This window comes from Sabethes cyaneus, chromosome 3, assembly GCF_943734655.1.
Source record: "Sabethes cyaneus chromosome 3, idSabCyanKW18_F2, whole genome shotgun sequence".
Taxonomy (NCBI): domain Eukaryota; kingdom Metazoa; phylum Arthropoda; class Insecta; order Diptera; family Culicidae; genus Sabethes; species Sabethes cyaneus.
Window position 1 is genome coordinate 83,523,804 of NC_071355.1, and position 22,440 is coordinate 83,546,243.

Here is a 22,440-nt window from a genome sequence, read left to right on the forward strand (position 1 = left end):
AAAAAGTTACAAACAATAATTAGTCGACACCATACTTTGCAATACTAACTTATAAATATACATATGCCTCAAATGCAGTTTACATTAGTCTTTGATCTAATGATCTGATATAGTCCTACGTCACCCTTTCGTACAACCCTTAGGGCTGTATACCTTGTAGTTTTTTAATTACAACTAAAAAAAGTGACCTTGTGACTTGTGATACTTGAAACATCAACTGGCGACGAGGTAAGGTTAATCGAACCAATTTTTTACGAGGAAGGTTTTATATCTGGAGTGTTTTCCAGAAGTAAATATTTCTGTAAAATATCAGCCATGAATCAGCTGACCTAATAAGCCAGTCGTCGTACGTTCGAATCTTGACTGGGAGAGACTGTTAGATTCAATAGGCTCGTAGCAACTGGCCTCGCAATTGTCCTGCACTCTAACAGCTGGCTGCGAAGACTGTCGTATAAAAACAGAAGGTCAAGTTTTGATAACGGAATGTAGCACCTAGGCTTGGTTTTTACTTTTTATTGTCAGCCGTGAATATTCCCGTAGAAAGCTGTCAGAATGAAAAATTAATTTAGTTATTGCCTCGTTTGTTAATGATAATTAAGAAAACTAACAACTAACAAACACCGTTAATTTTATTTCAATTTACTTAGCAGCATACCCTACTGCTGCTTCGTCGTAATTGCCTATTCCCGTTCTATGCAACACAAATTATTAAAAATATCAACGATTTTTATGACACACATGCAAAATTAGTTATTCCCTAATATTTTAGTTTGTTGCCTATCATACGCGATCAATCAAAGTGAGCTGAGATCTATTTAAATGCTTTTTTCATTAAAGAATTCCTAACAGCCAAATTTCCAATGTTTTTTCATGCGACGAAGAAGAAAATGTCGACAAGTCGTTTCAATTTCCGTCATTCATAAAATGAAAATGACTCATGCAACGCATTGTTGTTATTATGCAGCCGGAAAAACTTGCATAACCTACAGAATTTTTGCAGAATAACATTTGTCATGCTGACCTACACGAATACATGCGCGTTAGCATGGTAAACATTATTGTGATTTTAAGTTCGGACGATGAAAAGCTTTAATGAGCGGATTTTAAAATGGTACGACGAATTTAAGATATAAAGTCAGTTGCGTAATTTCAATCAAATGCTTTATTAATTTTTTTTTAGTGAATTCAAAGGGCACGGATCGGAAGGTAAGTGTGTTTGAGTCAAATCAGCAGCAGAGCTTTTGGAGTACACTCAAGTCGCTTGTTACGCGAAGGATACGTCCCGCGTAAATTCCGAAAATCGCGTAAAAAACCGCGTAAATTCCGAAAATCACCTAAAAAACCGCGTAAATTGCGAAAATCGCGTAAATTTCGAAAATCGCGTAATAAAAACCGCGCAAATTCCGAAATTCGCGTAAATTCCGAAATTCACGTAAAAATAGTCGCGTAAAAAACCGCGTAAAAAGCGACTTCAGTGTATTCATTAAATCCACCTAAGAAATGATGATAATTAGAGTGGCTTTCCTTACTACGACGGGAATTAGAAATAAACCCAACATTCTGTAATTGAATGCATGGAAGAGACAGACGTTGAAAGAGTAAAAACCACAATCTCGCCCCGGCAGACGGTACAGCCTTTTTAAAATGTTTGAATCATTATGGGCAATTGATCTGTGAAAAAAGAATGAATTACTTTACTGACAACATGTTGAAAATTGCTTTCAAATCAATAAACGTCAAGTTGAATTACATATTCATTTCATTTGGAATTGCTCTATATGAATTCATATAGCTACAGTAATGTTTATTGTAAGTAATGAAATTTATGTTGAGAAAAATAACAACTAGGTTTAAAATTTATTTTGATTTATAATCTCTGAATGTTTAAAGTCGAACCAGAATCAGTTTTTATATAGTGCGAACCACACTAGAGCGTTAAAAATTATAATTCATTTAACAACGAAGACTATTTTTGGACCATTTTCCAGCAGATGGCGTCAACAGTAAACGTCGATCGAACGTAGGTACATATTCTACGGCGACTGTGTGAAAGATCTTTCACTAGTAAACAAGATTGAATATAATCGTCGCTATAAAGCTCCCAAAACAGTAACCCTCTTGAAATCAAGTCGACCACCTCGATCAACTCAAGTTACAAGCTAAAAGCTATTGCTAGAAAGCTTCCTTCAAGCTTTTGGGTTCCTCGCTTCTGCCGACAAGTCTTTCCGACTCATACTGAATGCGGTCTTTTTCTCCATCTCAACGCTCACCACGCTGACCATAAGAAACTTCGCCGCAAGTAGGTAGGTACGTTCACACACAGTTAGCCGTGATCACACAGCACACAGCCCTACTCGATCGTAACCTGCTGAGCGACGAGCGAACTGGTTACGCGCGAGAGCCAGTTCGAAGAATTTCCAAGAAAAGCCACAGTTGATCGGAGGAGCCGGTTGCTACTGCTGCTGCTGACGTGAGAAACCACGATCGCAGGTGTCTTGGTTGCGTTCTCTTGCTGCAAACAGCGGCGCATGCATAGCGATACAGACAACGTGAGAGGTGAGAATCTCACCTGGTCGATGTAGGTGTGTGCAAAGACGGTCCGGAACGTGGTGCGCAAAAGAAAAAATACACGTCGGCAGGTATTCCAGAGTGAACTTACGCCGTGAACAGACGTTCGTTTCGTGTAGTGGCTCGCACGCGGATCCTCCGTCAATTGACCATTGGAGGTGGAGAAGGAGGAAGCGGATAAAAACTAGTAGCTGATAATTGGCGCGGAGGGTGCAGGCGGTAGGGCACCTGACCAATTTAGCACTTGAAACACCGGATGAAAATTCTCTACCCGTATGAAGCAAACTGTTGACGTGTCTCGTTCGAAGGGTTTGTCGCTAGCCAGTGTCCGGTTCTCTGGAATATTCCTCCGGCGAAGAAAATATTGATGCAAGCGGTAGTGTAATGAAGTCACTATGCATTGAGGAAATGTCGTGAAAGTGATCGTGCACTGTACAGAGATAATAAAGATAACCTGTGGGAAGAAACCGTGAGGATCTGGGAAAATTGATTTGTTGTGCATACAAAAGAAAGTCATAAAAGTGCGAGAAAAGTGATTCGAAGATTCGAGGGTAAAATCTTTCAGCCATATTTAAGTTGCTTAACTTTTCGCCTGTTGTTTTTCTCTCGCTTGAATCAAGTCGCTCTGCGGATACGCCGGTAGTAAGAAAGAGCGCGATAGATACGTGATCGGAATGTGGTGCCCGTGAGGCCTTCGACCCAGTGAGTGTGTTTATTTACGGGCATAGCTCTGTGCAAGTGTGCGTGTCTGGATTAAAAGAGATCTGAACCTCAGCCTCAGGAATATTTGTGTGCTGTGTGTGGTGGGCTTCCTTCTCGTCCACCGGACATTCTCGAAGTGTTTTTGGATAAGTGGCTGTCGGTTTCGCACTGCCGGATACCAGTTGTGTGACGTGGATAGATTCGTACTGTTTCGAAACAGAAGTTAAACTAGGGGAAACGAGTGGAAAATCAATCCGTTCTTTTCAATCTGAATGCTAGGAAGAAGTGAGTTCTTCTGAAGCAGAACCTCGATCGTTCTTATGAAAGTACGAAACATGGGAGACTCGACGCCAATCTGTCGCTGTCGTGTTCTCTATCTCGGTAGTGCCGTGCCTCGACAGAGTAAAGATGGTCTGCAAGGTATTCAAGAGCCGCTCAGATCCCTGTACCCCTCGGAAGGTGCAATCGGTGCCAAAGGAATCGACTCGTGGCTAAGTGTTTGGTCTAACGGTATTCTGCTAGAGAACGTGGATGAAAATCGCAAGCAGGTCACGAGGTTCTTTCCGATCGATTCTTTGCACTACTGTGCAGCGGTTCGGCAGGTTTTAATCCCGGAGCGGGGTAACAACAATCCGGAACCGAAATTTCTCCCGTTGGATTCGCCATTCGCGCGGACACCACGCGCTCAGCATCCGCCGATTTTTGCTGCTATTTTACGGCGAACAACCGGAATCAAAGTACTCGAGTGTCATACATTTATTTGCAAACGGGAAGCGGCAGCCAACGCACTGGTGCGCTGCTGTTTCCACGCCTATGCGGACAATTCGTACGCAAGGCAACTCGAAGGGTCTGCCGGCAGCGGAAGCTCCAACAGTGTATACGGGACGATCGGTGGTAAATCAAATGGCACGGCAGAAGGCGGTGGTTGGCGATCACGCACCGGTAGCACCACCACGCTCAATAGTGTTGGCGTCAACAGTCGGCAGCAGGCACCAATTAACGGCGTTGGTGAAGCGTACACAGTGAAGAATCGTAAGTATTTTTTGATATCTACAATGATAGCAAATTCACAAACCTGTTGCTACGACGTTACTTTCAAAATCGTCGTGCCTATCGATTGACAGAGTGATTCGGGAAGTTCTGTGCGCACGACTGTGTAACGGTTAAGGGGTTGAAATTAACTGCCATCAGTCAGTGTATAAGGAAAGCAGAACTAATGGACTGCTGATTGCTTCCGTCCGTTCGACGCTGTCACCGTTCGGGTTGCGGTGACATGCGACAGCCTCAGCGTTAAAAGACGCTCCGGTTGCAGGCGGAATTTCGCAATTAGAGGTGTGACATTAGCATATGGACAGAAAATGGATCCAGCAAATTAACGGGAGCCAGGCACAGACCGACCTACTTTCCAAACCGTCGTCTGTTTGAATGAAGCAAACTTATTCGACGTGAAGAGCTTCTCGGCGCAGCGCAAATGTGGCGCAATTGCATTGCAATCGGATCATCATCGGTGCGCTGCGGTGAATATCATGACATTTTGATTACCTACGTTGCCTGTAGCCTGGTTCGGTATTGGCATTCAGTCACGTTTCTTTTGGCCTACCGCTGACTGTGCTGCGCGCAGGCTTTTTTCGGGGCTGCAGAAACATTAAAAGCGTCATCCGTTGCCAATTATTTGTTATTGGAATGTCATTACGAGTGGAAAACGTCTATACGCCTTGTGTATGTGTGTGTATCTGTTGAAATGGAGCTGCATTGCATTAGATAGACAATTTTATTAGAGAAGAAAACCTAGTTTGATGTTTATAATAATAAGGTTGAGTTGAAAGAATTGAGCCAAGGAAACTAAGTTGGAATAATAGAAAATCATAAATCTGTTACACCACTGCTTGTTATTATAATCACTATAAAATTAGCAAAACAGAAGGCAAGTCAACAGTAATATTAATAGAATGATCGAGCTCTTAGTGTCTCATCTCGAAAATAGTTTCTGCACACCGAAGAACCGTGGTATAAACAATAACGTTTTGAAGTTTTACTATACATTCTGCGAAATATGAAGCCGACATGCTCCCAGAATACTGTCACGGTATGAGTCTAGAACAAAGTATCCCGAATGGTTTGACATGGTCCTGAAATATTTGCACAAAGTAAAGAAGAAAGCATATAACTGATTTCAAAAACCCGAATTAATCCACCTAGCGGCGTGACCTAGCCTTTCTACTGCCACAGTAATCATTATTTAATTTCTCAGGAACTTAATTGTAGATGTATAGATGTTATATTAGACTATATTTTTAAATATCCGTTCCGTATTCCTCAAAATCCTTATTTGCCAGTAAAATTCACAACGTATTGTGTAGAATAATTATATTTTCTTTCCTTGGGTGCGTAAGCGTAAGCGTCATTTAAGTTACTTGATGAACACGTTATTTAGTTTTATAATATTTATAGAAAAATAATGTAAACACAAAAGTTAATTTTTAAAGACTTGAATGAATATGTATAGAAAATTAGAAATTAACCCTCTAACGGGTCTACAGACGGCCTTAACTTTCGGGCTTCAGAGCCACATACGAAACTTGTTTTGAATTGACAATATGAAGTATTTGTTCATAGCAGATTTTTTGATATTTTGATATTAATACCATGCATTCAAAAGGTAGCATCTTTGAAAAACAAGAGTTCAGAAAAATTATTATTATATTTCGCTTTTGAAGAAAAAGGATATCTACAACAAAATGATTGATCGCAAAATTTTACTATTGGTTTGCTTGGCTTCAATTTTGCAATATATCTGAATTAGAAAAAAATTACTGAATAGAGCATTAGATATGAAAACGAGAAATGGAACTATTTCTTAGCTAGCGCTCCTTCAGATAATTATTTTTGCATGAAAATCAAAACTTAAGCTTCTTTTGAATGTACTTTCATGAAAAGATAGTCATTAGCTTGATCGCATCGTTTTTACAATGTTAGAGGGTTAGGAAAACAAGATGAGGTCGAAAAATAGTGCCAAAGCTGCGCCATAAACATGCTTGAGAATGGGAAATACGATCGATATGATTCCCAGTGCTTGTCTTTTTTTGATTTATTTATTAAAACATGATACATGACATAAGACATCTGTCCTTTAAAATATCACTAACGAAAACAAATCTTACAAAATTTCTACCGTGCAACGTTTACTTCCTATTTTTCATATAACATTTCTAAGCTCTAGTATCTATTGATTGAAAAGAGCATCTATTGATGCGCAGAATTTGTTTGGAATTTGTACAAATTTATTTGGAAAAATCAACTCACTAGTATTTTTGATTCTATACACCACTATACCTACATGCTTAAATAAACTGCTTTTCTTCGCTTTTTGCTTTTCTTGTACAATTGTGAGTAACAGCAAGTGAAGAAAATGACAATTGAAATCTGAAATCAAAGAAAAGAAAAAACTTTTCGATTGAATCCCACTATTTAATATTTATTTGCAACAGATACGTAGTTCACCTACGACGTGCAGGCTTCATCAGTGTCTTATTTCAAAGCGTATACGTATCTGTCGCGAATAAATATTAAATAGTGAAATTTAGTCGGTAAAAGTTTTTTCTTTTCTTTAATTTCTGAGTTCGTATTCCACTAAGAGGCTTCAAAAACTTTAGACAATTGACATGATTCTCACTTTTCTTGAATTTCATTGCAAATTTTAAAATTGCAAATTGTCATCACATACATACATACACACATACACACATACATACATACATACATACATACATACACACACACATACATCACACACATCTCATATATTGAATACAATCAACATTTGATTGATATGTTTTGATTTCACACGTTTTAACGGTTTAATAACCGGTGCTTAAGTGTTAAAGTTTGAATAACTTTTGAATGAAGCGTCCGATTTTAAATAACTCGGTTTCGTTTGATAGATCTCAGCAGTAATTTTCAAATAATCATAAAACGTGTGAAGTTTTTCATTAAATTAATGCTTATATGTTACATAAATATGTTTTAAATACTATTTTTTCACATTTCTTTATGTAACTTTCAAACTACAAGTCCAATCGTCATGAAATTTGGAAGTTAAGGGTTTGCAAGGCTCCTCTTTCATATGCAATCAATTTTGTTCAAATCGGTTAAGAGACCTATGAGATAATGAAGTCGCATATTTTTCGTATTTTTATACATAACTTTTGAACTAAAAGTCCGATCAGTATGAAATTCAATAGCGACTAATGGGACACCTAGACCTTTCATTTGACACTAAGAACATTAAAATCGGTCCAGCCATCTCCGAGAAAAGTGAGTGAGATTAAAAGCGTCACATACACACACACACATACACACACACACACATACATACACACACACAGAAAATGCTCAGTTTTCGAAACTGAGTCGAATGGTATATAACATTCGGCCCGCAGGACCTTCTTTCCATTTCCGGTTTTCCAAGTGATTTCTATACCTTTATACTATATATTTATATAGTAGAAAGGCAAAACACAATTATGAACACGACCACATCGAATATAAACGACTGCACGCTTCTTTTAAGCCGGAACACCATCAAGCATATATTGCCTACCTATCAAAGGTTTCAAAATAACAAAAACAATTAAGCGAAAAGCTTCTGGAAGCTTCGGAGGGTCAATTTCATCGGATCCGCAAAGTGCCGCCAAGTTTTTTGCCGATTTTTTCTCAAATCTATACGTCCGACAGCGGATAACAATGGAAATTGTCCTCGCCAGGAAAATACTGCAATGGAATCTATTACACTCAACCCCCGCTAATATGAAAAACAGCTCGTTCAGATTGGGCGAGTTCATTTTTAATCTGAATATTTGGTAACTCTATTCATTTTCAAATATGCGCAAGACGCGCATCCTATGAACTTGTTGTTTTGATTTGACGAAAACAAACGTTTTGAAAACATTTCAAACATGCGCGAATTCTAAACGTTCGGTTTGTAGAAGACGAAATTGGCTCAGCAGTTTCGAATAAAATGGTCTATTTTGAGTGCTGGAGAGGTAAATTGCATATGAGCTATATTGCCAAAGCTCCTGAACAAGCAGCCCAAGTAACTATAAGCATTAATCTAAAACCGTATATTGAAAATAATTCCGCATCCCTAGTGCCAAACTTTTGTATATTAGCAATCTTAATGCTTATAAAACCTATAATAACATTGTTGATGCATAGAAGCATTAACGTAAATCAGCATTAAAGAAAGCAATATACAGTAATCCCCCCAATAAGGACGCTAATAGGGACCGCGTTAATGGAAACCGTGTTAATGGAGTCTATGTAGCATATGGGAATTGACTTAATTGGTTCCAACACGGAATAACTCGTGATCCTGACCATATAGACGGTTGGTGTCTTCGACAAAGTTGTTCAGTACATCAACGGGTTTTCAGTAGATTATAGTATTGCGGAATTATCTCACTACGTGGCGCTAGCGTATACGTAATATTTTTGTATAGGCTGTATCTCGCACTGCAGGCTATCTAGAAAGTTGCGGCCTTCGGGAAGGTTGCTCAAATGACTGCCACCTTCAAGATGGCATGGAAAAAAGCGCAGAACTGACTCACTACGTGGCGCTAGTGTATATGTAATCCTCTTATGCAGGCTGTATCTTCTCTTATTGCGGTCTTCGAGAAGGTTATCCATATGACTGAGACCTTCAAGAAGGATGGACAATATTGCAGAATTATCTCACTACGTGGCGCTGGCATATATGTAACATTCTTGTATAGGCTGTATCTTGCGCTGTTGACTGTCTGGAAAGCTGCGGTCTTCGAGAAGGTTATTCATATGACTGCCACCTTAAAGATGGTATGGAAAATATTGCAGAATTGTCTCACTACGTGGCGCTAGTGTACATATAATCCGCTTAGGCAGGCTGTATCTCGCGCTGCTGGCTATCTAGTAAGTTGTGGCCTTCGAGAAAGTTATTGCAGAATTGTCTCACTACGTGGCGCTAGTGTATATGTAATCTTCTTGTGAAGGCTTTATATTGCGCTGCAGTGAATACAAAATATCTGTTAAAACCATGCAACCAATTCACATTCTAATAATAAGTTTAATAAAGCTTATACAAATTTGTAAAAAAGTTTATACCCTACTAGCACAGTTGTTATAAACTAGTTGTGGTAACCGATTAATGACTGATTTCAGTCATAAATAGGTTGCAGCAACCAGAAGTGACGAAAGTGTGCTACTTGCGTGTCCTGGTCTGGAAATTTTTTTGAAGAGGGGGGCAAGAAAAAGATAATAACATCAGACCTTCAATAGCTAAACAAAAAAGAAAAAAACCAGTGTTTATTTTTCCATATATTAAAAATTAAATACAAAAATTTTGTACAGTACTTAAATATTTGTTGAAACCTAACAAACCAACATTTTTCGACTCATCCTGGTAAGCATCCTGGTAGAGATGAACCAGTTTGATAATAGTGGTTTAACGGTAACCACGAAATAGTATCGTGATCTAATCATCTTTTGAAAATGGCAGTTTAGGTCCCTACAACTTTTTTACATGGAACGCATCTGCTCACCGACGTGCCCAGAGGTGGGGCTCCACAATTGCAAATCAATGCTGACCTTTATGTTTATGCTATTATGTTCAGCATGCGTGTTTTTAGAAGAAACTCGTATATCCCCCACAGTCCTCGCAAAAATAATCCATCGGGTTAGTCTACCATCTATCCGTAAATGCTACTTCCTAAATGGCCAGAAAAATCCCAGCGTCATTTGAATAATCTTCTCGAAGACCGCAACTTGGTATACAGTCAGCAGCGCGTGATACAGCCTGCTTAAGAAGATTACATATATGCTAGCGCCACGTAGTGAGGTAATTCTGTAATATTTTCCATCGCTTCTTGAAGGTCTCAGTCATACGAATAACCTTCTCGAAGACCGCAGCTTGCTATATAGTCAGCAGCGCGTGATACAGCCTGCTTAAGAAGATTACATATATGCTAGCGCTACGTAGTGAGGCAATTCTGCACTTTTTTCCATCCCTTAAAGGTCTCAGTCATATGGATAACCTTCTCGAAGACCGCAGCTTGCTATATAGTTAGCAGCGCGAGATACAGCCTCCATAAAAAGATTGCAAATATACTAGCGCCACATAGTGAGGCAATTTTGCAATAATTTCTATCCCTTCTTGAAGGTCACAGTCATGAATAACCTTCCCGAAGACCGCAGCTTGCTATATAGTCAGCAGCGCGAGATACAGCCTGCTTAAGAAGATTACATATATGCTAGCGCCACGTAGTGAGGCAATTCTGTAATATTTTCCCTTCTTGAAGGCCTCAGTCATAAGAATAACCTTCCCGAAGATCGCAACTTTTTAGATAGCCTGCAGGGCAAAAGACAGCCTGGTTAAGAATGTTACATATACACTAGCGCCACGTAGTGAAGCAATTCTGCAATATTTTTCATACCATCTTGAAGGTGGCAGTTTTATGAATAACCTTCCCGAAGATCGCAACTTTCCAGACAATCAGCAGCGCAAAATACAGCCTGCTTAAGAAGATTGCATATATGCCAGCGCCACGTAGTGAGGCAATTCTGCAATATTTTCCATCCCTTCTTGAAGGTGGCAGTCATTTGAGCAACCTTCCCGAAGGCCGCAACTTGCTAGATAGTTTGCAGCGTGAGATACAGCCTATACAAAAATATTACATATACGCTAGCACCACGTTGTGAGACAATTCCGCAATACTATAATCCAATAAAAACCCGTTGATGTACTGAACAACTTTGTCGAAGACACCAAGCGTCTATTAGGTCAGGATCACGAGTTATTCCATGTTGGAACCAATTAGGTCAATTCCCATATGCTACGTAGACTCCAATAAGGACGTTCGACCGCGTTAATGGAATCACTCGAGACCGTCCTTAATGGAAACGTCCTTATTCGAAACCGCGTTATTCGGGGGACTGCTGTATGCGCATATAACGTAACAATATAATACATTTAGTCAATTGCATTAAAATGAGCCGTAAATGTTGATAAACGGCTTGTACTTGACTTCTTATTTTGCTATTCTACGGCCACTATTTGTGTCCTCTTCCACCCAACGAAAGCCGTCTTTTTCTACCCTATTGGTAATGCAGGACAAGTAACTATGATATGAGAGGGAATATCACCAAGATTTAAATACGACTAATTTCAACTCACTCAATCACATCCGCTATGGTTCAGATAGCAAAGGTGCAAGGAAACGAATGAGGTTGCATGACTAACTCCCGGTTCGAGCCCTGTCTAGGTGGTAACATTATCCAGCATTTCAAAAAATGGTTCGTGTGTTTTCGTGGAAAAAAGTGACTCGCTACCGCCAGGTTCGCTAGTATCTGTAGAAAGTAGCATGTACGTGTTTGGATTTCTACTTCCACTTCTGTTCTGTGGTTAGGTGCTTACTGGTTACTTGGGAGAAACGCATTAAGATTTTTTGCTTTTTTTTAATTTACCGGTGAACTTTAACGTCAATTGTGTGTGACGCTTGAGCTGTTTTTAATGTGAACGCATTCATACCACTGGGGTACAGATTAAAAATGTTAAGATTAAGGAAGGTCATACCAACGGGGGTACACGGTACTTTCACGCAAGAAGAAGTTACGCGTGGATTGCTTTCTCTTGATCCAGCGTGATCCACGTGGGACAGTTCGCTAGCTAATCCGCTGCCCAGATTATTTAATTCATCGCTAGTAGCAGGAAGCTTTCGCATAGTTAAGAAAAAGCTAATCCAGATGCAGGCTAAATTTTCAGCGAGTGGGTTCCCGAGTGTCTTGCAGTCTTTGCTGTGGTGAGGAGATTTGCAACAGAACTAGATGATCTTTAAATAAATAAATCTATTTATGTAAGCATGCGACGAGGTACGTCGCATGTTCGAATCACGGCTAGGTGGTGCTATTAGATAGAATCAGTAGGATCGTGCTGCACTTTAACAGCCGGCTACGAAGTCTGTCGATAAAGAAGGGTCAAGCCTTAGAAAGACGTTAAAGCCCAAAGCTTTGCTTTGTTATGTAGGTATGGTACGGTCAAAATATAGACTTTGCAAACGTTGTATGGAGGCCAATGTACGCCCTACATATATGAATAACCTAATGTCGGTATACACAAAAAATTCATTAAATTTGCTGTGCGAAATTTGGGATAGAGAGGGGATATAGAGACTTCTGCTCCCTTCTAAATATTGATACATTGGAAAGCAGGTACCAGATTGCGGATAATGATTTTTTCCCAATCTGCAGAGGAGATGATGCAATCCAAATCAGTAGAGCCTAATTTAACTGAGAGCACCAGACGAAGCCATCAAAAACCCCACCATGACTCAGTTACCGAAGAGGAACAGTTGAAGCAATTGCAGCTTTATGATCTGTTTATACTGTATCTGGTCATGGCTGATAAACGGCTAGATAATGCATACTATCGGTACCATGCGCACCTGCAAGCATAAAATATACCCCAATACAGTGGTTTACAGCCTCTTATTCAGAAACTTCTATCCATACCCCCTCGTGGTATCAGCCGGTATAACAACAACCTTGGTGAAGATCGGGTAACTACCCTCCGTAGATACCAAGGTTATATGGTGACAGCAAAGGAGGGCTCTTTTGAGCTTCTTTAATCATCCGGGGATTGGTGTCGCAGATCTTGTAAGTCGCTGCAATACGCAATGTACGAGGAAGAAAACTTGGATTGGAAACTCAGAACATGGTACTACCAATCTCTTAACTTTCAAGATAGTACTCGAGTGCTCTCCGACGTATTGAAGAGCCACAAGTTACACGTCATAGGTCTTCAGGGGACAACACACATAAACTGAGTACAGCTTTCATAGTGATGGGCGAACTAACGACCTTCGAATGTGCACATTGTGACTCAAGGGATGGTTTTTCAACATACGCATCATCAACGTGCACAACCCTCGCCTCGCAAGTACCGATGATGATAAGGATGAATTCTACATGTAATTGGAGTGTGCATACGACCGCTAACCAAAATATAACATGAAGATCGTCGTCAGGGATATCAATACTTAGGAATAGGAAGAGTAATACAAACCGGTTATTGAAGCAATTGGCGCACACCCACTAACCAAAGAAATAGGCCTAAGACCTATCGATGAACATGGCCGTTCGCTGTACGTTTTACCAGCATAAATGTTTCCAAAAATACCCCCAGAATAGGAGTCAATCCCGATGCAGTGGTTAACAACCCGCTGTAGTGGTCACGCCTCCTACACAGAGGTCCCGGGTTTAAATCCCAACCCCAAGAATCCATGAATAATGACCCAAGCTGTTAAAGTGAGTATAACCAAAGGAAAAAGTACACCTCTAGTTGATGCTAGATTGCCTGCACTTTGCAGACCTCACTACTGTCAGATCTTAACGGAGCGCTAGGATTGACTCGGACCACTACCTAGTGATGGTTATGATGTGCCTAAAATTCTCAGTTGTGAAAGACATTCGGACATTCAGTCCCAGGATCATTTTTGTTTTCGTTCGCTGTAGTGTACTTTAGTATGCTCATTACTTGAATCCTACTCATTGTCCCTTTCTTAGCTAGCTGAATTAGGAGAAGGCAGTAAAAAAGAGGTCGTTGGTTATGCTCTTCGGATGCTACCTTGGAGCAACCCGTTGGACAGGCACACATACCGAAACCCTGGAAAAGAGCTCGAAATGAGCTCCGGAACGGGCTCCTCGAACGAAGAACTTCCTTCATCTTGACGCTCGAAGAGTCAACTATTGTCAAATTAATCCGATATGGTACGTGGCAGCTCAGTTCAATACCGTTTAAGAGCTGTTCGACACTGGCATGAAGCAGATAAAGAACAATAAATCAACTGGAAAGGATGGCAACGGAGTCGAGCTTATTCAAATGGGACTGGAAATGATAGCATCTTGTCTGCACAGGTAAATTATCGAAATTTGGGATGTTAAACAGCTATCGCAGAAATAAGAAGATAGGCTTATCTACCCGATTTACAAGAAAGGCGACAAGCTGAACTGTATGAACTACCGTGCGATCATCATTCTTCATGCCGTCTAAAAAGTTCTATCCCAAATCATTCTAACTACGCCAATTATCACCAATTGCGAAGGCCATATAAGCCATACAAAAGGGTTGATTTTGCGATTTTCTGAAAACTAAAGCAAGAATTGTCAACGACAGATCAAATACTTGCACTGCGGCAGATACTCCAAAAATACCGTATATACAGAGTGCCTACGTGCTACGCACCCTATTTGTTCGCTGACTTCAAAGCTGCATAGGATACCATCGACCAACAAGAGGTCTCTTACGCCTGCTGTTCAACACGCGGGGCACAAACTTCAAACAAATCAAGTCAATTCGACTGTTTTTCCGAAGACATAATCATTGTCGGCAGAATAACTATGGCGGTTGCTGAACAGCAAACTTGACTAAAGTTCGAAACAGAAAAGATTGGGTTAAAGGTAGATACGTCTTGTATCAGGTCGTTACGGTCAGGTGTTACGGTCGAGGGCGATGAGTTCGAGATAGTTGAATTTATCTTCCTTGGTTCACTGGTGACGGCGAACAAAGCCGACCTGCAAGTGCTCGGAGTTTTCGAGAGACAAGTGCTAGTAACAATTTTCGACGGCGAAGGCGGAGGATGAGCCATGAGTGGTTGCTAGCCGTGCGCCGCCTGTCTTCAGGTTAGGGGTGACGGTGATCTCACCATTGCCGTACCAGATATGCGGCTATATCCCAGGTTAGGGGTGGTATACAACAGCGACTAATCCAGAGCGGGCGGCTGACTTATGAAACGCTATGTCTTGTCAACTATACCCAAGACGGCAGCCTTGTCCGCGAAATTACACATCGCAGCCCTAGTAAGGTGGTATGCTAAAAAAAACATTTTCTAGGAGAAATTCAGGAAATGAACTAGGGTATGGACCCAAGCAAAGCAAAAAGGACAACGATTATTCAAAACTTGGTACATGGAATGTGACGACTCACCGGCACGTTCGGGTTTCCAGACAAGAGAGCTACAGAAGTTGAAGGTCGAGATTGCAGCCATCCAGGAAGTGCGGTGGCCGAAGACGGGAGAACACGAATCTTTCGCAGTAGAACCTACTGCGGGCACGATTGCCGATGACATGGATATTATCGGCAGAACATCTGTGGCGGTGGCTGAACAGTACACCAGAGTAACACCCAGGTCGGAGGCGTATTATCAGCGGAAGTCGCGCTTACTATGGGCTCCACAAGCAATTGCGGTCGAGCAGACTAAGTTACCGTACAAAGTGCACCCTGTACAAGACGCTTATTATACCGGTTGTCCTTTACGGATATGAAACATGGACAATGCTCGAGGAGGACCTGCGAGTGCTCGGAGTTTTCGAACGACGAGTGCTAAGAACGATCTTCGGCGGCGTACAGGAGAACGGAGTATGGAGGCGGAGGATGAACCATGAACTCGCACAGCTCTATGGCGAACCCAGTATCCAGAAGGTGGCTAAAGTTGGACGGATACGATGGGCAGGGCATGTTGCAAGAATGCCGGACAACTACCCTGCAAAGATGGTGTTCGCCTCAAATCCGGTAGGAACAAGACGACCAGGAGCGCAGCGAGCAAGATGGTTAGACCAGGTGGAGCGAGATCTGGCGGAGAGTACTCGGTGTCCGAGGAATTGGAGAGCGGTAGCCCTCAACCGAGTTACATGAAGAAACGTTGTTCAACAGGCTTTGTCTTAGCAAGCCACCAAGCAAGCCACCTAAGTAAGTAAGTAGGGGAATGTCCCCGGTTATGAAACAGGTTTTGTTTTTTGGTCATAGCTTTTGAACGGATTATTTAATTCCATATCTTTTTAAAGCATTTGAAAGATTGAAGACTTACGAATGTTTTTGCTAAAGACAGCATATATTTTTTGCTTGAAACAAAAAAGTTATAGCGAAATTGGGAGACATAGAATTTTTTGACCAAAAACAAAGTGTCCCCGGTTGTGAAACACTTCGAAAAATCCATAAAAGAAAAGAAATAATGATGAAAATAAAAAAATATGAAATGAAAATAAAATATTACATTCATTTATTAACGGAAAACACCTTAAATGCAAAGTAATTTATCAGTTTCTTAATTTAATCATCTAAATCTAAATTGTTATCAATGTATGTAAAAACAGAAAGTTCAAGATCTCAAATATGCGAATTTGGCTCTCATGTACCTGAAAAGTGTGTTGAAAATGTTTGTGATCATTAAAGTATTGAATAATCGTTTTTCTGAATTTTTCATAACCGGAGAACTTCACTGTTTCACAACCGGGGCGAACGACGAATTTTTAAAAATTTATGTAAAATTTTTTGAGTAAATTATTTCACATAAAATTTGTCTGTGTAATGAAACAGAGGTCCAAAGCTAAGGTTATATGCATTTTACTGCCTTTTTCTATTTTATTTGATAGACAAAAAAATCAATCCCAAAATATTCCAAAAAACTTTTTCGGGTAGGTTTTTCGAACACATTTCCTACAAAACATTCTAAAAGCTGTATTTTGATTGTTGTTTGCTCAAAAGGTAGGGTACAATGAGACGAGCCGTTGGTAGTAATTTGGTAGTGCTAGTTTAATAAACACATCAAAAACGATGGGTGTTTCACAACCGGGGCCGTTTCACAACAGGGGATCCTACACTGGCGACAATAAAGCAGAGCATGGAGTTGGATTCGTATCACAGGGAAAACAAATGAAGCGTGTCATTAGGTGGAGGCGCATTAATGACAGTCTAGTTATGCGTATTGAGGAGTAAGGGTAAATTATTTAGCTACAGCCTGATAAATATGTACTTACCAACGGACGTCAAACCCGATGACTTAAAAGAGGAGGTCTATGATTTTATTAAGAGGACACATGGAGACTGCCCAGGACATGACATAAAGATAGTCATCGAAGATACAAATGCACAGGTTGGACGCGAAAAATTCATTCGTCTCGTTATTGGTAGAGATAGCTTCCATCCTATCACAAACGACGATGGCCCAAGGCTAATAATTTTTGCTGCAGCCAAATCCTATTTTGCACGATGGACCAAGTTCTGTTGATGGCTGGTACTTTTCTGATGTCGCAGACGTGCGATCCTTTCGGGGACCACACGTCGACTCGAATCACTATCTTGTAGTAAGCCCAATCTGCGCCCGGTTGTCCGGTTGTCGAATTCAACGAGGAAGATACGACTGAACGGAAGATGCGGTCATCAACGGAAGGAGTTGCTACGGAGTAATCTCGGAGTACTCGTGGCACATCCACGACACGATCAGTACTACAGCGCGAGAAGTGTTGGGTACTAATGCTGCAGCCACTTCCAGTGAGTGGTTTGACGCAGGGTGTCAACGAGTGACTGAAGAGAAGAATCGAGCCAGAAGTTACATTACGGCTGCAACGGTGACACGCCAGAGCAAAGCGAGATACCGAGATGCTAGGGCTGCCGAAAAGAGACTTCACCGTCGTAAGAAACGCCTGGGTTCGCGTTCTTGTGGAGCAAAAGAATTGCTTCGAGAGGCACGATACGAGAAGCTTCTTCAATACGATCAACAGAATCAGGAACCGGGCTGTTAAGTGCAACGACAAGGAGGGGAACCTGATTACCGAAAGAACGGAGGTGGCTAGGCATTGGAAACAATACTTCGATGCATTGTTGAATGGTGAACAAGATGAAGCAGTTAACAGAAATAGGATAATGATTGACGCCGATGGACAAGCTGTGGATCCACCAAATTTACAACTTTATAGACTTCAAGGCGGCGTACGATTCAGTTTAACGAAATGAGCTGTGGCAGATTATGCCTGAACATGGTTTTCCAACAAAACTGATTAGGCTGATACATGTTACTCTTGATGGTTCAAAATTAAGTGTCAGAATAGCGGGTAAGACATCGGACTCGTTTGTGACGTTAGATGGTTTAAAGCAAAAGCATGGTTTAAAGTGCTGAACTATCGAATTTGCTTTCCAACATTGCTATTCGATGGGAAGGCGTCGCGGTAGCGGAGAAGCGGTACGAAATCACAAAATGTTATATGCTCCTAGGATTCGCGGATAACATCGATATCATCGGTGTTAACTGTAAAGCTATGGAAGGGCTTATCATAATTTCTACCAAAACAAAGTAGACACGGATAGAAATTTGTTTTCCAAAACGAGCAAAATGACTCATGATTCCAGGTTTCTAGCTTATGATTTATGAAAATACACCATGAATAATAATCATGATATCATAAGCTTCTTGCAGTACAACACAACGCAAAATCATGAACTATTCATGATTTTGTGCTGTCTGATATGGCAGTTCAGTCATGAAGGTGCAGGTGTTAAAGGGTGTCCCACATCAAATTGCTCCACGGAAGAAACGCTGTAGAAAATTACCTAATGAACCGATCCTTTCCAAATTTTCAAACATTGAAATATAAACCATTAGTAAGCTTTTGGCATATTTACTTCATTCAACTTTAATACTATAACCGTATGTTCGCACCTCACGCTTAACTCCACTCATAAGGTTCTGTACAACAACTGGTTGCAGCTTCTTCTGTATGGAAACCCACTTTTTCTTCATGTCTTCCTCAGATACCTTCTTGGGATGCTTCCGTAGTGCCTCAGTATTTTTCGATGGGCCTTAGTTCCGGTGCGTTACAACGCGTTGGGGGCGTGGGGGGGGGGGGGTTCATGTCCTTCGGAACGAAAGTGACCTGTTGGCTTTGTACCACTCCAAGACATCCTTTGAATAGTGGCACGAAGCTAGATCCGGCCATAAGATCGTAGGGCCGTTGTGTTGGTTCAACAGAGGAAACTGACGCTTCTGTAGACACTCCTTGAGGTAGGTTTGCCACATGAGCAGATCGCTTGCCAAATCATGTATTTTTTGGCAAACTTTGAAAGTTTCTGCTTCATTACTTCCACCGGAGCATCTTGTGCTGGGCGGTGAAGAACAGTAGCTCCGAAAGCTGCCGAAAACCATCCATGATGAGAAAATGAGGCTTCGTCAGCATCTTGATGTACAGTTTCCGGCCCCGTGACTTTCTCGCCGTATTTTGCCGTTCGTCACGATTTGGAGCCTTCTGCACTTTGTACGTACCTATGCAGTCTCTCCCGGTCCTAGGCTCTCTGAACGAAAGACTTGGACAGATTCAATTTTTTGCCCACATTCCTGACCGAAGCATTGGGATTCCGCTTAGACGCTTTCGCAACACACTTGCGATCCTGATCGCCAAAAGAACATCCATTCTGACCGCATTTCGTAGTAACGTTTCATCACACGACTCACCGTTAACTGCACGATTCCAAGTGGTTTTCCGATGACCCGAAGAGAGTTAAGGATTTTTCAGGTCCTTGCGTAAAATCAATTCACGACGTTACTTTTCGAGTGACGACATTTTGTCCAATTTTCGAAAAACTGACAGCCGTAAAAATACAGTATAAACAATACACTCTATACTACTTCTACCCAATTTTTTCGAAAAAATACCCAACAGGTAGTTTTCTGCAGCGTTTCTTCCTGCAGGTGCAATTTGATGTGGGACACCCTTTAGGGCGACTCGAGAGCGGCAGTCCAAGGCCGAGAAATGTGGAGACGGCTCCTGAATTCGGCATGGATTTGTTAAGCGGATGGTCGCCGAAAAAGTAAAAGTTAGCGCAAAAATAACATGAAAGAGACGAAAAGGAATATATTACTACCTCACATGATGTGAAAATGATACAATAACGACACAGGACACAAAAGCACGGAAATAAAATCATAAAAATGCTTCACAAAGGATGAAAAGCACATTCGTAATGGCATAAAACAAGTTCAAAAATTACGAAACCCCGATGTAAAAAATAATAAAAACTACGAAAACACCACAAATGATAAAAAAAAGGTACGAAAATAACACTAAATGAACAGTAAACTTGCGCAAAATGATACAAATTCAATAAAAATTAAGATTACAATTATTCATAGCTATTATTTTTGTTTTGATATTTTTACCTTGATTGATATCTCAGTTTGGCTTGATTTCCTTTCAAGTGCACCTAATTTAATTTCAGTTTTTACTAAAATATAAGTATGAGTATGAGCGCTAATGCCGCCAATGAGTAAGACAATTGAGCCAACAAAGTTGAATTAATTTTTAGCATATTTAAGTCGCCATGATTTGTAAAAAAGTAGGCCGTCTGGAAGCTGGTTTCGTTTTCTGTGTTACATTCCATTCAAATATGTTGGGACTTTTTATTTTTTCATTTGAATCCAGCAAATAAATGGTTCGCCATCTCTATAGTAACTTCAAAATTTTTCATCTATTTAATTGTGACTAAAATTTCCCACAAAACATCTCTTTTTTTTCTAACGGTGGACCAGTATTTTTTTCCGTCTAGACGCTGTACATCCATTTTCACATCAACCCAAGCATGACCTCACTGTGCTAGTCACACTGCTGCAGCATTGCTGCAAACCGGTTCTCTCGGAGTAGTTTCATGACATTGAAAAAGTGCAACCACGGTGCAACAGCACCGCCTCGGTGCCTCAAATGATGCCTTCATTGCGACCGACCGCGCAAACGAGTTTAGACCTTTTCATTACGTTCGGTAGTGTGAGGTTGGACGCAAGCACACTGTTCACTTTTTAGACTTTTTAGACGGTCGATAGTGCGCAAATTTGGTGGGTTTCACCCGGCCGGGCTCCAACATTCTCGTGGCAGGCTTGTGTGTGCAAATCCGGCCAAAGTTGCGTGCCGCGAGTTGAAAACTATGTGAAAACGATTCAACAAAACTGATTTTTAAATAAAAAAAAAACAAACCGTACCTATATGCAAAGCCCCGTACCCTTCCAAATGGAGAGGCGTTAATTTACGACGAATCAGCAATTTTATGACTTTGGTGCTGCGGTGTGTGTGTTTATACTGTCAAGGTTAAGCCGCATGCAGCGTTCGTTAGAAGGTGACCCCTTCCTTGGTGGTATTATTATAAGGTTCATGCTATAACTTGCAATTTTCGGTTGTTTGTCCATGTTGGCACGTTTTTTTTGTGTGTGAACATGAGGTGGGTCCGAACAAGAGACTTACGAAATACCTAAGTTAGTCATAGAACCAATTTTTGTGTTTTGTTATTCCTTACTATAATTCATTATTATGAATAGGAGAGTTAGAAAAAGGTGAATATCATGCTGCTTTTAAGCAGCCATTTATTACTTTTTTCGCATTATAACTACGCATTGAACCAGAAATATATCACAAAACGCAAATAACAAGAGATGTCGCGGTGAAATGTTATACCATCGTCTTTGGATTTGTCATTTACTGACGATTCTGAATTAGGGTCATATATTTTTTATACAATCTTGCTAGTAATTGATAATGATAACGTACGCATAACTCATCTACTGCTAAGTGTTTTTTATCATGTATGATTTTAAGCAATCCGGACGATGGAATGAGCATATTAATTTGATAAGCATCCATTAATCAGGTTGTTGTGTGGCAATTAATTTGGTGAATCTATTTCCATGATCTGTTTCTCTCTCTTTTCCTTCTTCAAACTCAATTTTTGGCATCGATCGTTAGTCTACTTCTTTAACAGATAAAGTCCAACCAGCCGAAAGTCGAAACTCTCATTAATTCAATCCAATCAATCAAGAGATCTACTCCGAAATAACCATGGCAGACAAAAAAATACCGATGCAAATTAACGCCAACATACGTGCACGCCGGAGTGGTTCGAAGTGGCTTTCGGTCGAACTTGACACCACCACCGGCGTGGCGTGGTGGAGGTAAAGATCAGCCAGAGCAAGCACAGCAACACCATTTGGGCTAGTCCAGCCGCAGCGACGAAGATCAATCGATTCGCACCGACCGACCGGACAACTTTGTTGACCGCTAAGAGAAAGCATCCGAAACGATTTGCCAGCGCTCAGGAAGTTGGCATTACGTGCAAAACTTGCTTCCGGATAGTGCGCAAACTCGACTGATTTGCAGATAGGTAGATGCGAAGTCGTTTCAATTTAAGTGTGTCCGAATTTTCACTTCTTGCTAAGTCGCCGGTTCGTTGAACCCCCTGTAGGCCTTCGCCAAAGGGTAGTGAGGAACCAGATCGATCGATGTGCACAGGAGAGAGGGAGAGTTTACTGACACCTTGGGTGCGTTAGTCGGCTT

At 40.9% G+C, this 22,440-nt stretch overlaps 1 protein-coding gene across 1 annotated transcript in view; it reads left to right on the forward strand.

The window, feature by feature from the left end:
• The first annotated feature begins 2,660 nt into the window (after positions 1-2,660).
• The window catches only part of LOC128742450 (uncharacterized), a 50,156-nt gene continuing 30,376 nt past the window's right edge, over positions 2,661-22,440 (forward strand). Inside the window, exon 1 of the mRNA XM_053838818.1 lies at positions 2,661-4,302. Within this exon, the coding sequence (XP_053694793.1) occupies positions 3,591-4,302 (712 nt within the window). The 5' untranslated portion in view covers positions 2,661-3,590. The remainder of the gene's footprint in view (positions 4,303-22,440) is intronic.